The 20,699-nt window shown below is 47.0% G+C and overlaps 1 protein-coding gene across 1 annotated transcript in view; it reads left to right on the top strand.

The window, feature by feature from the left end:
- The window catches only part of SYTL3 (synaptotagmin like 3), a 523,043-nt gene that overhangs the window by 239,530 nt on the left and 262,814 nt on the right, over nucleotides 1-20,699 (top strand). The window contains exon 7 of the mRNA XM_085612149.1: nucleotides 18,654-18,726. Coding sequence (XP_085468275.1) covers nucleotides 18,654-18,726 — 73 coding nt within the window. The remainder of the gene's footprint in view (nucleotides 1-18,653; nucleotides 18,727-20,699) is intronic.

Below are 20,699 nucleotides of genomic sequence, written 5' to 3'. Positions count from 1 at the left end.
GGACTATGAATGCCGCTGCAACGTAGAGGTTAGTGAGCCAACAAATTAACAGGAACAGCCGAGCCAAGGGTATGGCTTGGCTCTTATAGCCCATGCATGAGCCGACCCCTGAAAATGTTTCCTATGTAAATAATATAACAAACCACATAAAATGTAATACAGTCTCTTCGAAATTCAAAAAAGTGTATTTTTTTAACATGTGGAAGCTTGACTTTAATACGCCACATTATAGCACTGCACCGAGAAGGACCATTAGAGAACTAAGAGGCAAGACAGTTGTCATAAAAACCCTGTACATTGCCTATATTATTATAATGCAACATTATAATCTATTAATTCAAACACAATAGTTTTTTGTACTACTGCTTTTCTGAACTCATATTTGAAAGTGCTTTCATATGTGATAATGAAGTAAAACAAGTGTTGGTGAGATAAAATATTTACCTATAATAGCACAATTTAAGCGCAGAGGCTGTGATTTATTCACATTTGTTGGTTTCACTTTGTACAAATCAGTCACTAAATGGGTATCTAGTTGTCTCTCCATTTTAATGTTAATGCTTTTTTTTTAACATTTGGCCATTTTTCTGCAGTTTGTGTATAGTTCAAACTTGACCGTAAGGTATTGGAGAACTTTATATGCGCACCAGTTAGGTTACACAAGGTCACATTCATTTTTGTAGGCAGTAGAGTTTAATTGATTTGTCCAAAATCACAGGATGTTGAGCCAACGCTGAGACCCTAAACTGGTTCCTAAGTTCCAAAGTCTGTAGCTCTGGCTGTAACGCCACATCCTGGGTAGAGGGAGGGTGGCAGGCGTAAGCCATTTGAAAGCTTGACTTGTTATGGGCTTGAACTTCCAACAGGACCTCGAGCTGTGCCAGAGCTTGGAATCAGGCTTGAGCCTGGCTCAGGGCTGGCTTTAGTACTGGTGGCGCCCTGTGCGACAATGTTTGTTGGCGCCCCCCCATGACCACCTCACCACGGATTCCTTCACTGCCACCATTTGACAATGCCTCCCAAGTCACCATAACCCCTGTCTCTTAGATTCATTTAGTTTTCTACCACCCCTCATACCAGTTTAGGGTCTCAGAACACTTTACATCACACATACGTTGCACGGAGACCACATGCGTGTGTAAATCAGTGTATAGGAAATGTTACCTAAGACAGAGGACTACAATGTGCAGGAGTCACATGTCATTCATACTGGTAGGCAGTATCATTTAAAAGTCCTTGGTCTGAAAAAGCACAAATTAAAAGAATTTTAAATGTAACATCATTGTTAGGGGTTTTGTTTAATAATAAGAACTGATTTCTACCCAAATGAAACATTTTTGCAATACTAGGATAAGGAAAGACTGGGAAAAAACATGTAGCTGTAATATATTTCTTGCAGTTTGCATGAGCTCTTTGATGGCAGTTAATAGCTCACTGCTCTATATTAGGATTTTAACTTTTAAACTGCAAGCAACAAAAGGATCTTGCTGACAAAAGCGATAACCCCTCGACCTATTTATAGTGTATGCAGAATGGGACAAGTTCTTTGCAGCAGGCATATTAACCTTCTTGGCCATGATGAGTTAAAACTTTCCCCAGACAAAGCTCGGGTCTCTCACCAGGAACATTAATCACTGGAGTTATCTATCGTGACATTTTTAATGATGCTTGAAAATTGCACAGACAAGGAACGTGGGATCTGGAGCTTTTAAAACAATAAACATGGCGCCCTCTCCCCAAGTCAGCGCGCGGTGCGGTGACACTGTTCGCACCACCCTAGAGCCGGCCCTGGCCTGGCTTGTTCTCTCAGTGGCTCTTCCACAGTGGTGGCCGCTAGCTGGGGAAATTGGTGAGGCAGGGGAATATAAAAAAATAAAAACTTACCTGAAAGCCTGATGTCTGCCGCCTCTTCAGATCCGACCGTACGATTCTCACACATGTTCCCAGATTGCCCTGCGCCAATCCAGGCGCAACTCTCATGCTGGTATTATCCAGAATGAGAGGAGCGTAGGCATTGGGCAGAGCGGGCTGGTTCCACGCTCCAGCAGGGACTGGGGGCTGTGCTCCTGAGCCCTGCGGATATTGGAGATATCCAAGTGTGCAAGTGCTGACTGGCCAAACCCACATGTGCCTGAGCTCACCACTCCTCCTGCTGCCGGGAGCCCCGCCCTCAAGACTCGGCGGCAGCTCCGTAGTAAAATAAAATGATAATAAAGCAGCCCTTGACATTTTGCACGTAGCACTTTGTTTGGCAGTCTGTTGAAGGGGACTGCATCCCCCAGAAGCACCTTGCGGCTGGAGCCGCGTACGTCACTGGAATCGCACCAGGGCGCCATTAAACGGACCCGGACACCCTCAGCGCGGGACGCGCGCGCGCGTGCCCGCGTCAAGGGTGAACCCGTCTGCACCCGTCATTGGCTGGAGGAGGCTGGGCTGGGCCCCCTCTCTTGGTGTCATCACACAGTGAGTGGAGGTGCTGTTTTGGGACATTATTTAAACTGACGGTTTTACTCCTTGGACAATATTTACTGGTTTTAGAAATTTGTGGTTAAGAAAATTAAGCTACGTAAGGGGGGTTGCATGCTGATTGGATGTTGAAAATGGGGAAAAAAATTACCTAGTAATAACTCAGTAAAACCCCTCAGTAAGCCGAAAGATGCAAATATGACCTTGCTAAACTATCTTACGAGGGCAGTTGGGGTAATCGAAAAACAGATTTCCACAGTAGAAGAAACATTAAATATAGAATCTCAGGGGTTAATATCGAATAGTAAAGCTCAAATCTTACCTGCAAGGAGACTGTGGAGGATTGTACACCAGAACATTTGAATATATAGCAAAGTAGAAATGGTTGCATCCAAGTTGTTATTGATGATATTTCTATCAGTGACCAGGATGCCGATACCTTACCCACACCCAAAAGACCTTGTCATCCAAGGATAACGAAGAATCCCGAAACTATGCAGTTAGAAATACACCAGGCTCCCACCGAGATTGGTCCGTCTAAGACTATTTTGAAAAAACAGCAGGAGAAAAAAAGGCAATTTGCTGAATCAAAAGGGAAAAGACAATGTACCTCGTTCAAAAAATAAAAGCAATGCACACCCTATAACTGAAAGCAATAGAACGTTAAATCTGATTACAGAGCTAACAAGATACATTAAACAGTCTACAGGCACATTGGAAGCTAGACTAGATAAAATTGAAACATGTTTGGAGAAAGTTATTGGAAATCAGAATATTATTCTCTAAAAGGAGAGCCAATGCTGATTGGGCACTTCTAGTAGTATAGTTACTAGAAATAGACCCCAAAGCACAAATCCTAACAATAACCCCTTAGGAGCGGATAGACAGTTAGATGAAAGGGACAGAATTAACAGGGCTGGGGTACCCACGAAACCAGCGGTAAGCACGTATAGTAGCTTAACAAGAGAGGGAGGAGCGACAAGTGAGACAGGGAAGGGAGCTTCAGAGATATATCGGGGGGAAAGACCAGTACGTGAATCGCAATTATGTACATAGCCAACAACATCCAATTCTTATGAAAGTTTACCTAATCTACATAATTTAAATTTACCCCTGGCAGCAACCCCCTTTCCAGTGATTCTGGCTAATGTTCCAGCTTCCTCCCCAGGAGAAAATGAATCATGGATTACATTGAGGAACAAAGCTATCCACTGCTTAGGGAACATAGTAGGTCTGACTACAGAAATGTTTAGAGCTTTTAAGATGGTAAGGCGTGTTACCTGGTTGGGAAACAGCAGGAAAGCTTTTCGAGGGGATTGTGTCGTTCTCTCTTTTGGTATACCGTCCCTGGTCAGGGAAGTGTTAATCAGAGTGGGGGATACAAATATTACTGATACAGGCATTAATGTCCTCCCTCTGGGTTACTTTTATCAGCCTAAATACCCTAACTGGCAGAAAGACAAATACCCCATAACACAGCCTACTGATCAAATGTTTTATAATCTGGAGGTGTCAAATAGATTCGGGCCTCTCCGATCATTGGATGAGAACGATTGACTACCTGCCAATAAAGATCAGAACCCTGGCACGAAGGGTCATGATAATCAAGTTGTCCATGAATCATGTAGGACCAATTATAATAAAGTCCTGAGCAAAGACCGGAGGGAGAATACGGAGATAAACATGATTAGCGATCCAAGCCAGGTTGAGAGGTCGGGGCACAATTCGGTCTGTCAGATTGAATCTGCTCCCGAATTAACATCCCCCAAGATTATTTATTTATTTTTTTTTTATTTTTTTTTTGAAACCGTTTATTGCAATCTCAAATATATACAAGTATGGGCCTACAACCTTCCGGCCGGCCGCTAAAGTGACAAAAGCAAATGACATACATACAATAAGGCACTTGGCGTTGCATAGACGATAAAGCAGGAGGTATCAACAACGTGGGCCACATAACTCTGAACCCACAATACGGTTTCGTTTTATACAACACAACAACATAAAACCACACCCGCAAGGCAACCCACAATCGAAAATGACGACACGTGCTCCTCAAGTGGGGAACCCCAACCATCCAAAGAAATCCAGAGAGGGGGAGGGAAACTGATCCGGGACTGGGAGAACAATGTGCCCAGGGCTGAGGGAGGGGGTCAACTATGGGGATGGAGCTGGTGAAGCGGGAGGCAACAACGGCGGCTCGCAAATACCCCCGCGGTAAGCGTTCCAGGGGCCCCATATCTTCACCCATGCCCCAGGCTTACCCCGCGCCACATATACCACCTTTTCTCGGAACATGCACCAATCCATATGTTCGTTCCAAGCCGACACCGCCGGGGGTCTCTGAGATCCCCACAGCTGAGCAATGTCACGTTTAGCTATCATATATCCCAGAGTCACCCATCGCGTCTGCGGAACCGAGTAATCAGTCGGTTCCCACACATTCAGCAGGCATCTCCTCGCTTCAGGCAACAGCGCGACATGTGTAACCGCTCGCAGGACCTCATGCACACCACGCCAGAATCGCTCCACCCTCGGACATTCCCACAGAATGTGTAAAAAAGTCACCAAAGCACCACACCCACGCTTACACAATCCATCCTCGGCATAGCCCATACGCTGAAGCCTTGGCCCCGTCATATACACCCGGTGGAGTATCTTGAGCTGGACGAAGTGAAGGCGAGCCGGGATGGCCACCTCCTTCGGAGAGGCCACCGCGGAAATCCAGTCCTCGTCGTCCAACTCCAGCCCATCGGCAACCCAAGCCTCGCGGAGGCCAGTCAGTAAGCCCGAGCGGTCATTTATCAATTTCTTATAAATGAGGGAGATCGTGCTGTCCGGAACGTGGCCATCTAGCACTCTATCCTCCAGGGGGGAGGACTCCGGGATGGAGGCCACGTCTGGGAAGACGGAACCCAGTGCGTGACGGACCTGCAGGTAGCGAAAGTATTCACTGCCCTGCAGCTGAAACTCCGCCTGCAGCATCTCGAATGTCTTGAATCCTCCCCTCGTCCAGAGATCTCCCACTGTACTGATGCCTATCATGTCCCACCTCTCGAAGCCCTTCGAGGTCCACAAAGAGCCAAGCCTCTCCGACGCATACAACGGTGACGCCCGGGTCAAGCGGTCCTTCCATCCCATAGCTGCATTAGCCGCGTGCCATACTCGCACCATGACACGCGTGGGTCCCGTCAAGCGGGAATCGGGCACGCTAGTGTAGAGCGCTCGATTGTAGTCGCCACCGGGCAGGAGCATTTTGTCCATTTCAAACGCCGGGTTTAGGGCGGGCCCATAGAAGCCGTGATTAATTGCAGCTAACTGGGAGGCCCAGTAATACCGCTTAATATCCGGGAGGGCAATCCCTCCGTCGTACCACGGGAGCGTCAATTTTGCCAGGGCTATACGCGGCCTCCCGTCCCAAAACAGACGGCGCTGTAAGCTTTCCACCTCACGGAAGTAGCGCGCCGGGACCAAGTCCATAGTGTTCTGGAGAGCGTACAAAAAGCGCGGCAATGACATAATCTTGAACAATGCCGCCCGGCCGAGCGGCGAAAGCGGCAAGCGCCGCCAGCGCGCGACGTCCTCCTTCAAGCGCTGGAGGGGGGGAAGCAAGTTTCGCTCGTAGCGGGCCACCGGGTCCAGCGTAATATAGACCCCCAGGTATCGAAATCCCTGCGAGGCAATCTGGATCGGACAGCCCCGAGGGAGGACAGGAGCCTCCCCGGAAAGCACATAGACACAGGATTTAGCCCAGTTAATGACAAGGCCTGAATTACGGCCAAAGGAGCGCAGAACATCGACCAGGACAATCAGTGATTTGCGCGGGGAGGCTAAGTACAAAAGGATATCGTCAGCGTAGAGGGACACGCGGTCCTCATACTCGGGGGTCCAACGGAGACCTCGGATGGATGGGTGCCACCTCAGCCACTCCGCCAGGGGTTCAAGGGCCAATGCAAAAAGGAGCGGCGACAGGGGACAACCCTGTCGCGTGCCCCGTCCCAGCACGAATGGGGCCGAGACTCGACCATTCACCACCACCTGTGCCAATGGGTCCGAGTACAACAATTTGACCCAACTGATGAATCCCGGGCCAAATCCAAATTTCGCCAACATCGCCCAGATGTAGGGCCATTCGAGCGTGTCGAACGCCATGGTGGCGTCCAGGGACGCCAAGATGGCCGGCTCCCGCACGAACGGAACACGCGCGAGCACCCCGTGCAGGCGCCGCAGATTAAGGGCCGTATTGCGATGGGGAATGAAGCCGGACTGGTCTTGGTGGACCAAATCGCCCACCACGCCGACCAGCCGGTTAGCGAGCACCTTGGCGAGGATTTTAGGCTCCGCGTTCAAGAGCGAGATAGGCCAGTAGGATGTAACCCGGTCTCGCGGTCTGCCCTCCTTGTGGATAACCACGATGGTAGCCAGACGCTGGTCCGGCGGGAGGGAGCCCCGCGAGTGAGCCGCAAGGAACATAGCGCGGAGGTGGGGTGCCAGTACGTCCGGTCGCAATTTATACAACTCGATAGGAATGCCGTTCGGGCCCATGGCCTTGCCAGAAGCGACCGAGCGGATGGCGAGGGCAATTTCATCCGAGGTAGGGGCGGCATCCATTAACTCCCTGTCCTCCATTGAGAGGGAGGGCAGCGCGATGTCACGCAGCAGGGCATGGGAATCCTCCTCCGGGCAGGGAGAAACCGGGGAATATACCTCGCGGAAATAATCCGCGAAGCAAGAGACAATGCCTTCCGGCTCAGTGACACGTACACCATCCATTCTTTCAATCAGCGGGACCACACGATTAGCTCTCTCCTTCCTATCCAACCACGCAATCAACTTACCAGCCTTATCACCCACATCATACAATCGCCCCTGTTGCTCTCTGCTGAGGCCCCTGGCCGCCTCCGTGACGAGGGACCTATAGGCCGCCTGCTTAAGGTGTAGAACGTGCAGCGCAGCGTCAGTCACCCCACTCCCCAGATCACCCTCCAGTTCAGTGATTTCGGCCTCCACCCGGGTCACCTCCTCCTGTGCGCGCCTCCGGGCATGGGAAATGAAGGAGAGGGCCTCCCCTCTAAGCACAGTCTTGAAAGCCTCCCACAGGGAAATGGCAGACGGGACAGACCCCACATTCTCCTCAAAATACCGTTGCAAGGATTTAATCAAGTCAGCACGAATAGTGGGGTCGCGCAGGTACCAGGCATTGATTGGAGCTACCCTGCCCTCCCCCCTCGGGAAGACATCAAAGTGCAACAGGAGTGGGGAATGATCTGAGATACCCCGCGCCAGATGGCGCACCTCCCCCACTCTCCCGGCATAGGCCGCAGGGACAAGGACATAATCAAGCCGCGAAAGGCTACCATGGGCCCCCGAATGGAAGGTGTACTGCAGCTGAGTGGGATGCTTCAGACGCCAACAGTCCACCAATCCCAGCGTGTCCAAAAGGCCAGACAGCCACGCTTGTGCCCGGGGGAGGTCCCTAGGGGGATAGCGATCCAGAGTCCCAGAAGCCACCGCATTGAAGTCCCCCCCAACCACCAGAAGCCCCCCCGGAAGGTCAAGCAGGAGGCGTCCCAGGTCCGCAAAGGTAGTGGACTGTAACCCCGGTGGGACGTACACTGAGACAAAGACGACTACCTTGCCCTCCATTCTCCCCACCAAGACAGTGTAGCGTCCCCTCTCATCATGGCGCACCTCGTCTATTTCTAGCGGGAGCGAGGTCTTGACCATAATGCCCACCCCTCGTGAGCCTGATGTGAAGCCCGAGTGGGCCACCAAACGATAACCACGTCGGTTCATGGCACAATAGGAGTTACCAATGAGGTGTGTCTCCTGCAAAAAGACCACATCAGGCGAAATCCGTTTCAGATATTGCAGGACCACACCCCGCTTAATCCTATCACCCAGTCCGTTGACGTTCCAGGACAACAACGTCAGGTCCCTACCCCCCATCACATACAGAAGCCATCATTTGTCCCCCCGAGAGCATCTCAAAAAAACCAATACAATAAAGGGTTTGCCTTGCGGTAGAAACAAACCACACCCCACCCCAACCCACCCATCCCAACAGAACTCCCCCCACCCTGCACCCCTGCATGAGCCCGAACAGCCCCCCCAAAGTGCAGTGTGCCTGTCGCCCCATGGAAAGAAAACTAACTAGTCCCCCAGAGGAGGAGGGAGATCCCCCAAGAGACCCCACACGACCTCCGCAGGAGGGGAACTTACACTAACAGTCAATGGTGACAATAACACAGTCCAGAGCAAGGCCTACCATTAGTCCCTCAGTCCTGATCCGGCGGGCCCTCCCCACCAACCGCTCCCCCCCACCCCCCCGGCCCCGATCTCCGGGCAGAGTGTCCAGCCAGTCCCCGGCCGCCTCGGGACGATCAAAAAAGTGCGTGCGGCCATCCACCTCCACCCTCAGCTTAGCCGGAAAAAGCATCGCATATTTGAGATTCAGGTCCCGTAGGCGACGTTTGACACCGAGAAAACTCAGTCGCTGCTTTTGGACCGCCGGAGTAAAGTCAGGATAGAAATTGATATCCATATTGTCAAGTCTGACCGGCCCTTGTAGCCTGGAGGTCTGCAGGATAGCGTCCCTGTCCCGAAAATTGAAAATCCGGGCGATGAGAGGCCTCGGAGGGGCTCCGATCTTAGGCCTACCCCCGGGGACCCTGTGGGCACGTTCCACTGCAAAGAATTTGCTCAGCCCCCGAGGCTGGAGATGGGTGAGGACCAAGTCCTCCACAAACAGATCCGCTGCCTCTGCCTCGCGTCCCTCCGGCACCCCGATAATGCGGACGTTATTCCTCCGGGCCCGACCCTCGGAATCCTCCAGTCGACGATGCATCAGGGCGCTCGCCTGGCCGAGCCTGCGCACCTCCTGTTGGAGGGCCGCCACGTCGGACGTGAGGCCCGAGGTAGAGTGGGCCAAAGAATCGACCCGGTCATTTGTTTTTGAGAGATCGGCTCTCACGAGGCCCACGTCAACGAGGACCGAGTCGATCTTCTGCGCCAGAGTGTCAAAGCGCTGGTCCACCGAGGCCTTCATCTCGGCGATGGCGCCCATGACGTCTCGGAGGGTCAGGTCCGTGGGCAGAGCAGGAGCGTCAGTCGGGCCCGTGGGGGATCTACGCAGCGCCTCTGGAGATCCCTTCTGGAGGGTGTAGCGGTCCATATTGTTGGATTGATGGGCCGCGCCACGACGGGTCGACTTCACCTTAGCCCGGTCGCCATCTTGTTTTGTGGCCATGGTCGCGGTCCCAAATCGAGCCAATCTCCTCAAAAAGGGGGTAGACAATCCCGTTCAAGGGCTCCGGGGGGGGGCGACCACCGCTCCGAAGGACGGACCACAGCCGGCGGGCCGGCAGGGCACCCCAACGAGGCCACACCACCGCACACCGCTTCGCGACCCTACCTCGCCTGGCAGCAAGGAGGGCGCAAGAGCGAAAGTGAAAGTGCGGGGTGCGCGAGTCGCCCAGCCTTGCCCGCCGCTGTTATTCACTTTGTCGCCGGATCGCCCCACAACTCCAGTACGGGGGGCCGGCGTGGAGAAGGCCGCAAACCTTAATCGGTGCTCCCGCCGGTGTCCGAGGTCCGAATTGAAAACGGAAAACGGGCGTCACCTCAACTCTGGTTCACAAACACAGTCCCCTCATCTAGGACAGGATTCGGTCAGGATTTATGCAGGAGGTCGCGGAGGTCCTCGGGAGCCTCGCACCTACGCGGCCATCTTCCCCCCCAAGATTATTAGTGTGCTCTTTTGGAATATAGATGGCCTCCGAAATAAAGTGAATGATTTCGTTTGGCTCGATTTTATTGATACGTTTGACATTCTGTGTTTTCAGGACACCTGGTTGCTAGACAAAGTCAATATAGATGGATACAAGACATATCATACGCCAGCAATGCAGTCAACACATGGGAGACACAAGGGGGGAATTTGCCCCTATATTTCAAATCTGCTGTGGGTACTAAAAATGGACTTGATAAAATCTGCAATATATTACCAAATAGTATTAATTCACTTGGACCCTAATTGTATTTTGATTGTAATAAATGTTTACAATAATATAGAAAAGGGACAGCGGGGGGATATCTTAAGACAGCTTAGCGAGGATGTTGGTAAACTAAGGGCGCCTAAAGGTACAGATATGATTACTATTTGGGGGGGGTGATTTTAATGTTAGTTTCTGCTCATTAGCAGGGCTCGATGTTTGTGGCTTAAAAACAGAAGACGATGATCCTCTAACTCATTTTGACCACTCGGAAAGGGGGGAGAAGTTTAATGAAATGTTGTTCTTTCATGACTATAGTTTTGCTAATCAGTTGGGTTCCCTCAGAGTGGATTTTGATTATACCTTTATAGGCAGGGGACTCCAATCTATAATAGATTTTATAATTGTCCCAAACTGCTACGCTAATTGGGTTGCAAATTATAAAACACACTCAAATGTTATGAGTGATCATCTGCCCCTAAGCATTGATATAGCCTTGCTAAATGCTATCGATCAGCAAATAATTAATAAATTGGTCTGGACCCAATGCATCTCCCTGTCCCGCCAAAATGGATATACTTTGCGCTGGGCTAGTCTTAATCCAGTCGAGTTGAATAAGGAAATTATATCTAAGGCTTACAAATCAATTCTAGTGTGTTTGTAGGAAAGTACTTCTCATGAAAAGATTTTGAGTGCATATTCCCAGATCACTTTGACTATTCAAAATCTGCTTAGAGTTGAAAATAAGGGTACTCGTGATTCCAAAAATGGGTGGTTTGATTCAAACTGCACAAAAACATATACTTGACTAAATAGGACAGAGAGAGATCAAGGAAAGATTAGAGAATGCAGAAAGTCTTACAATCTGGCCAGAAAAACCTGAAAGAAAGAGTTAAAAGATCAAGCATGGGTTACCCTCCATGAAGCATCACTGAGTAAGGATTGCTCCTTATTTTGGCGGGCAGTGAATGCACCGTTTTATAGTGAAAAGGATGTTGCGACAATATGAGAAAACATGGTGGACTTTTTCTCAAGGGTCTATAGCACTCAGGGGAATGTGGAAAACATTCCAGATTCTTCAAATCAACAGGGGGAAGATCCTACTATTTTTTCACCCATTGACCTCCAAATTACTCATGAGGAGGTAATCGGGGCAATAAACGCAAGCAAGGGCGGTAAGGCCCCAGGCCCCGTTGGGCTGCCTATTGACCTGTTCAAGTCAATCCCATTACTATGGTCACCACTGATAAACACAGGTCCTCCAAGCCTCTTGTGCGAAAGGTTTTATTAAGACCTGGTCAGAGTCAGTAATAATACCGATTTTTTAAAAAGGGGAACGGGAAAATCCGGCGTGCTATCGCCCGATATCCATATTAGACTACCTGATGAAGGTAATGGGAAGGTTTGTTCTGGATAAATTGCACGCCTGGGCAGATGAGAATAACATTATAAGTGATGTGCAATATGGTTTTGGACAGGGGTTAGGGACAAATGAGCAGGTTTTAAATCTTAGTATTTTAATCGGAAAGTACACTCAGGCAAAGGCTGGGAAATTTTATATGGCATTCGTAGATCTTACAGTCGCATTTGATTTTGTTATACACAACAAATTGTGGAATATTCCGACAAATCTGAAGATCGAGCCGGTTTTGGTTCAGTTTTTAAGACAATTATATTCCGGGGCTACTGCTAAGGTGCGGTATGGATCCAAGGGGTCATGTACCGCGCTGTTTAGCGTGGATAGGGGTGTGAGACAAGGCTGCGTCTTGGCACCGTTCCTGTTCACTTTATATACCAATGCTTTGGAACAGGAACTTGAAGGAAAGGCGAGAGATCCACCATATGTCAACAAATGGGCAATAGTCTCCCTCCTCTATGCAGACGACGCTGTACTTATGGCCCGCACGCAGTTAGGTCTGCAGAAAGCCCTTGCCACATACACTAGCTTCATGGATAATTTAGGATTAAAGCTAAATGTGAAAAAAACATTGGTCATGACCTGCGGGAGGGGGAGAAATTAATGTAGTAGCCTCCCATTAGGGGATAGTAGGGTAGACTCCACAAATATTTTTACTTATTTAGCTGTTTTATTTGCGCATACTGGTTCCTGGGGTCCAGCGGTTAAGAGTAGAAGTCTACTTTTTATGAAGTTGACCGCAGCTGATGTTAATTTCTCAAAAAAATGGGCAAAAGGCCCCCGGGTATTCTCCTTAAGATATACCAAGCAAAGTGTATAAGTATTACGATATTTGGGGCGAGAGTTTGGGGTTTTTATGATGTATCCCCAATTCAACGTGTGGAAAATGCATTTTTAAGGTTTAACTTAGCAGTACCAGCTAGTTCCCAATTTTTTAATTGTCACGGCGAGTTGGGTATTCCCTACATCTCCGATGTTATTAAGGTGCAACCTGTACTACTTTGGCACAGAATTTGGACCGCTATTAGTACTGGTTTAAATGGAGAGATAATTAAGGATTCAATGCGCCTGGACCATGCAAGTAAGATCACCTGGTTGAATTATGTCAAAAAATGTATAATTGATCTAGGGCATTTAGATTATTACACTTCTCCAGGGAAAATGAATTCCATTTCTAGGAACGAGTTTAAATTAATCTGCATGACCCACCTAGAGACACTTAGAGCTGCCTGGAGATGAACAAAGGGATGGTAGTCCAGCATCAATTGACCCTGATTACAAATGATATTCAACCATATCTTTTATGCTGTACAGAGGAGTACGACAGATCCGTTTTAACACGGTTCAGGTTTGGTAGCTTCCATCGATTGGTTAGTTATCCAGAGCTTAACGATTGGTCTAGAGAACTCTGCCTTTGCCCATGCGACAACGTGGCACCACAATCTACTATTCATGTGACCTTATTTTGTAAATTTTTTGCAAAGGAAAGAGCTAGATGGATCCTACCATTGTTAAGGCTGGGGGGATGGAGGCAATGTAGACCTGCTTTTTAGGTCTTGCCTGGCGTAGACTGCGCAGACATGCGCAGTCTCGCTGGCAAGATTTAATGATTTAAAGGAGCTTTCACTAGTGGGGTTTAAGCCCCGCCCCTCTTTTCCATTGGCTGGTGTCACCGTTTATGCTAAACGGTGGCCAGCCATAGGAAAAGAGCGTCCAGTGACGTACACTTTTCTCTTTTAGAGCCGTCCCAGTTGGACTTGGTCGGTTGCCTTACGTGTGTGGTAAAAGCGTTCTTATCTTTATAGGGCCATGTTTTTCAAACACATGGCCCCATAAAGACAAGAAACCTTTCATGGCAGAAGGAAAGCAGGCCGCATGTTTATTTTTGCATTGCGCTTAAAGTGACAGCGCAACGCAAAAATAAACAGTGGCTAACTGGCGTGCGTTTTTTCCTTGTTGTCAACTGGTACGCCTCTATGGCTCCTCTCTTGTTCCGTGCGTTCAATGAGCTCTTTCATCACTGCTCTGCGCTGTTCACTTCCTCAGAGATTAGCAATATCCCTCATTACAGTCCTGCCCTGCCTGTCTCCTACACTAGTCCACAACACACCTGCTGTCCTTTGCATTGCCCCCTTTGCTCGTACTCAGCTGTCTCTTGTACAATAACTCATCCTCGTGCCTCTCACCTGGTGAAGACGAAGTACATGAGGCTAATTGTGGTGCATGTCAGCAGGGTGATAGTGTGAGGCTTATAGAAAAAGTCTATGGTGATGTCCTCCACCTGCTGTTCGTTGATCATCCTGAAGTGCAGCTTGTAGTTGGCATTGCCTTTACTCAGCGTCCGGGCTCTCATGCAGGACGTGATCTCCACCCGCTCCCGGCCTGCCCCTGGCACGGGGGGAGTTGGGGGTGGAGGCAGAACACACCACTAGTGTAACGCAAGGGGTGTACGGGTACCTCACACCATCCGCACGGTGACTGGCGGCTGGCAGAGACCAGCTCGTAGAGAGCGGGAAGAGCCAATGTTAGTCAATAAGATGACTGCGGTCTGGGATGGTCGCTAAGAGGCTGCTAGAGTTGGACAAAGCAACGAGTTTGTCGTTATCCCCTGCAGTAAAATATGGCTTCTCCCAATGAAGGTGATCCTGTTACTGTGGTATCCAACTAAACTGTACAGCACAATCAATGAGTACAGTATAATAAAAAAAGGACTTTTAAAATCGTAATTTCTTTAGAAGCGTAAACATATCGGCCATTTTGAAAAAAGGAACGCCGCTACTTGGTGGGACGAAATAAAAATATTACTAATGCAGTATCATTAAAATAAAAATAAAAATGGGTTGAACAAATACAGACTTGAATTATTTGCTACAATTTCATATTCAAGACTACCATTAAAAATGTGTAATGGAAAATGTTGTCTTTACGTTTGGTTTAAACTATTTTCTGATCTTCTAAAAGACTCATAATTATGCAACTTACCGCGCTATTTGTCTCTCTTCTTTCAATAGTGTCAAGAAGAGGTGATTATTATTTATTATTATTTTGGAAAGACTAAAATACAAGCATTAAAAATGCAATAGGTCTCGCCTTTTATTAAGTTAAAGGCTTTTGCTTTGCTATACAATACCATTAGCAAAGCAAATGGCTTCACCTTAATCAAAGGCGAGACCTATTGCATTTTCAATGCTTGTTATACTTACAATTCTTAGATAGTGCCTTATCTGTATGTGCCATGACTGTTTTTTTGAAAAACATATTGAGAGTAAGGAACAGTTTAAACGGTTAAACTTATTCTGAAAACAAAACAGAATGTGTTAATCTTGCGGGTCAACTGGCTTTTCTTAAATGTACCTTATGGAGATTACGTTATATGGAATAAGCTATTTTAGAGTGAGCCGCGGAATCTATGTGCTCTTTTAAACTTAATTTATATATGAAATGTTTTTTTAAATTGCCTGCTTTTGTGATTTTAAACGACTACAATCGAATAAAGCTTATTTTGTACTTTGATAATAAAGCAGTTTTATTAACTGCTTTATAATAATTCTATTTTACTTAGGACGACGGCGATGATCCTCCGCCATAACGGAGGATCCGCCCCCGCGTTTCCACCTTTATTGTAACGTGCATGTGGTTCCCTTGCAGCAGACAAACTCTGACTAAAGCTGAATGCACAAAAAATGTGTTTCAAGGTAACTGCAACGTTACACAAACGGGAAGGCCAGAATATTTGTAAAATGCACCCAATTAAACTCCTAAACTTAGTGAATCCACAGGCTCGCTTGGATTGAGGGTTACCTTTCACTCTAGACATGGTGTCACCTGATCAGTGTCCGATAAAACAGGTGGGCAATGGCAGGCTTCAGGCAAACCGGTATGACTGCAAGCTCAGTGGTGATTCCTTTGCCTTTCTTCACAAAACACACTGGCCAAAAATAAACGGCACAATCTCCTAGCCCCAGGCTGTGGCCTCAAGTGCATTTACATAAGGAGATGACGCAGATCGCGGCACACAGCCAGGTCACCTTTACTGAAGGGCCGCGAGACTCCCCAGCGCACTTTGAAGGCAGAAGACCACTCGCCTCTGAGTCATGCATGCAGAACACACATATATACCTCCTACGAAATATACTGCAGATTGTGCGCATCTGGGAAAGTGGCATAAAAAATCGGAGAAAAGCATACACTTGTGTTTTGCATGGGCACATTTTTTTTTTATTTTCCAAATTCATAGAAAATACTGACGCACCATTACAGTCCACTTCCATCACTCAAGGCAACTACAACTCAGAAACCATCTACTCAAATTATTGGACAGATGGATACCATAGCATGCCGTGTCACAGTAATCCTCACCGACATATTTAGTGCAGCAGTATATGGGCTAAACATTGTTTTAGAAGTAGTAACATATGTAAGAGTGAAACAACACTGAACCCGTCAAAACCTCCCTTTTGTTTCATTACATGGTAGTTCAACAAGCATTGGCAAAGCAAATAGGTTTAATCCCCGTGAGAGCTATTGTCTTTGTCATTGTTTTTTAGTCATGGTGTAAAAATTGGCTAAAAATTGAAAAAAGCGCTATAATGCGGACAGTGTTGGCCACTTCATATCGTTTTTTTTTTTTAGTGAGTATTGCTTCTTTACCTCCCACCTCACCCTCTTGTTGTCCGTGTTGCTTCCTCCCTCCTATAGCCACCCTCCCATTGTCCGTTTTACCCCCCACCCATCATGAGATAAAATAGCACTATGATGTAGCCAGCTCTGGGCACCATAGTGGTTTTTTTTTACTGTCCCAATCCTTACTTCTGTTGTTCATGTTGTCTCTTTACTCCCACCCTCCCTCCATTGTTCCCGGTGCCCACCCCATACGAAAAAAAAGTGCTGGCCATGTCTTAGCGCTTTTCTCACTTTTATCCATGCTGCACAGCAGGTGTGCTGCTCTACAGCATGGCTAAACACATTGGCAAAACCAATAGCTATTGCATAAGTAAAACCTATTTGCTTTGCCAAAGTTTGTTTCCATGTTACAATCACATTACAAGGAAAGAAGTGGGCCATTCCCAGAAGGTCTATTTATTGAGAAGAGGCCCTGGCCCAAGTCAATTACCTTTGTTTATCACTTCTATACATTAAAAACAGCATGCCATAAACCATATATGCCTATCAGTTGAGAGTGATATAGTATGTAATACCATTGTTGAGGGTGGGAGGGGAGGGATATGACCCACTCATAGTTTGCTTCTTATAAGCCACGACCACACACTTAACAATGTCATTAAATAACATATGGTATTACTTTGCAAAAAAGAGTAGCATAACTTAGCATAAAGTAACATGTCATAATATAATTGTGCATTAAGAAATATAGCGCTGTGTAGCCTTGAAATACACACAAGTTCATAACGCAGGAGTCTCTAATTTTCCCACTAATGAGAGCTACTTTTGTTCCACGAAAATCATCCAGAGCTACCAAAATTATTATCGACAAGAGTAAATTAGTGGCCACCCTATGCAGGATTACCAGCCGTGATTACCTCATTACAGGACTGCCAGCAGTAATGTAAAAAAGGCATAGTCAGTTTGGAATACCTCTACAGGGGTAATACATAACATTCACAGCTGCCATGGCCCCAAGCACAAAGGGAATAATGTTAGCAATAAGTCTCCCAATGTTGCATGATTTATCTTTCAAATATCAGCTTTAAATATATTTTTGAAATTATAGGTTCTGAAAATATTCACACTTTTGACTCAAATGAACACTTTTCATTTTTGGCATACATGAATTCGACCAAGCAACAGTTTCTAATTTGGTATGCTTGGCTGCACACAGGAGAGCAACTCCCAGGTAGTTGGAGAGCTACCAGTAGCTCATGAGCTACTGTTTGGAGAAGCAAAACACACAAGATGATGGACGGAATGTTGCACATTGGCAAAACATTCACCCCCAGTCACAGATCTGGGTTTAATCCATCGTTATTTTGGTCATCACGCCACCCCAGTTCAGACATGGCCATATGCAAATCAGTCTTGACCCTGTGCCTCATGGGAACAGTCCAGCCCGAACTGCCAAGCCATATCTTCCCTGGACCGGAATCAAGCATCCTAGGACCGGTTTCTGGCTATCAGCCGTCATCAGCCAGGATAGCTTGACTCCAGTGGCGTAGTGAGCACGGGACCCACGTCTGGGCATACCCTTCCCACAAAGGGCGAACAGCAAAACACACAAGATGATGGTCGGAATGTTGCACATTGGCAAAACATTCACCCCCAGTCACAGATCTGGGTTTAATCCATCGTTATTTTGCTCATCACGCCACCCCAGTCTAGGACCGGTTTCGGGGTTTCACCCCTCTTCAGCCAGGATAGCTTGACTCCAGTGGCGTAGTGAGCACGGGACCCACGTCTGGGCATACCCTTCCCACATAGGGCGAACAGCGAAATAACGATGGATTCGACCCAGATCTGTGACTGGGGGTGAATGTTTTGCCAATGTGCAACATTCCGTCCATCATCTTGTGTGTTCTACTGTTTGGAGAAGCCTGAAATAATGTAACAGAGAAGTGCGGTGTTGCATAGTGTATTATCATATGCCTGTCCCTTTTTTGAAGGTAACAACCATAAGATCCGCCTTCCTTTACCCAGGCTGATTTGCCTCTGCTGATTGGTTGTTTATATGTACCATTGTGCGTGTTTATTGGAAGAGGAAATTATATTTTCATTGAAAAAAAGCAATCTGCAAGTTATCTGTTCTTTTATGTCTTTTTCAGAACCTCTTTCAGTCAAAAGGGTTTAATAAGTCCATGGAGAACATGTTTCTTTCCCTTTCCACGCATATGAAGAGTAAGTGTTCCGCATGGATTCTTCTCCTTAGATTGGTTTATGATGTTTTCCTTTTAAAATGATCTATCCACCAGAACTCAAATGAAGCGGCTTGATTGTCTAATAATCTCTCTACTCGTACAAATGACACTGATTATCCTTAACATTGAGGCGCTTCCCTTACAGGTCTATGAAACTGATACAAGTGTTGACAATCAAAGAGGCCCATGTACTTGTCCTTTGGAAATGACAAAAGGCCCCATTGCAAGTGACACAGTAAAACCGCACAATAAATCCACACACAATATTATTGACACTGGGTGGCATTACCGTAAGTGCCTTTACTGAGCTATAACCAGTCGTTAAATCTCAAATGATGTATAAAGTGCTGAAATTGTTGTTACGACACCTATTTCCCATGTTTCTTAAATTCAACCCTTTTTTCTGATCATATTTCTACCTGCTTTTAGCCGGTGCATATGTGCCAGAAATTCCAAGCCACTTGTATACCCTTTATGTCTGCAAACTGGATTACCCCACCCCTTCTAGTTTGACCCCTAGTTTGTTTCCTGCCCCACACGTTCCCTGAAAAGCATTTTCCAACCTTGAGTATGTCTTAAAAGGTTATACCAAAGCACATATAGTCAGTCTAACTTATATTAATCAGGGATAGTTCTGAAATTCTGCACAATACAATGGAACTCATTTACAATATTTTGACGCATTGCAGCACGGCAAGTCTTTCTGCTGCGCTGCCGTGCGTCAAAATAAAAGGGCAGGTATGCGCAATATCTACGATATATGGTGCATTCCTGTCCTTCCCCCCTGCGCCAGGGCAGGGGAGAGTAGCAGTGCACCAGGACAGACACCCTTGCGTTATTTTGCAAGGGTGCCTGCGCTGAGGGGATGATTGTTTTTGTGCAGGAAGTGCCATTTCACTTTTATTGTACTTCAACATTATTTTTCAATCCAATTGTACGCAAGAGAAAGATGTCTGGTGTTCTGAACAGAAATGGAACATTCCGAAGTTGGAAGGCTGATAAATGTGACCGACTTTAACCGTGGCTCTTAATTGTCCCTGCTGAACCACAACTGTTAAAAATCGTCATGATAAACTTGTTCGTTACAAGGTAATAACAACTGAATTCTGACTGAACTGTCCAGTGATTGGTTACGGGCTGACGCGAAGATGACCATCTCAATGTCTCTAGGGATCAAAGTTTTGGTTGAGGACCTTGTGAGGCTTTGGCCTGCTGTGGGGTCTCTCACCTGCTTTTCTCCTTGCTTGTTTCCTTAGGTTCGCCCTGTAGGACATCACTGCCATCATTTTACTGCCATCTTGAGGTCAGGTCTTTCTAGTCTGTAAAAAAGGAAAAGCCAACAATAAGGCAACCATTTTAGGTTCAGGCTCTCTCTTGGGATCAGACAATTCTTGTACTGCAGTGAAAAAGCGATTGCTTTGTGATGAGCATCCATGTGTTAGATAACGTTTTAAATGTGACAAACAAAGTGTGATGACTCCTTGTTCTTTTGAGATCTAACATAGACCCTTGAGTGTCTCATGCATTGCAATGTAAGTAATCCCTAGGAGGTGGAATGATACACAAAACAGCAATTACCCATGATTGTGAGAGAGAAATCCTTTAGAGCTCACTCTATGTGTATACTGTTTACAAAAGCAGATCGTTAAAGATGTCAAGCCAAAACTAATTAGTGGTGAAATGTGGAAAGGCATGCTGAGGCATGTGGTGAACAGGGCCTCATTTAGAAGTAGTATGCAGTCACAGATGAGAGGGCAGGAGTGGTTCCGAGCCTCTTCCATTAATTAAATGTTCAGATTAGATTAAACGACTCGAATTTGGTAGAGAGCACTAGTTCAACTAAAATAAGGAAGTAGATGAGAAACACACTGCCAAAGGTATTTAACAAGGACACAACTCGATGAGAGCTGACACATGAAAACCACAGAACCCTTCTTGTTGGAATTTAGGACT

This window comes from Triturus cristatus, chromosome 6 (genome assembly GCF_964204655.1).
Source record: "Triturus cristatus chromosome 6, aTriCri1.1, whole genome shotgun sequence".
Lineage (NCBI taxonomy): Eukaryota > Metazoa > Chordata > Amphibia > Caudata > Salamandridae > Triturus > Triturus cristatus.
The sequence above is the reverse complement of the archived record's forward strand: the minus strand, read 5'-3'. Positions and strand labels throughout refer to the sequence as shown.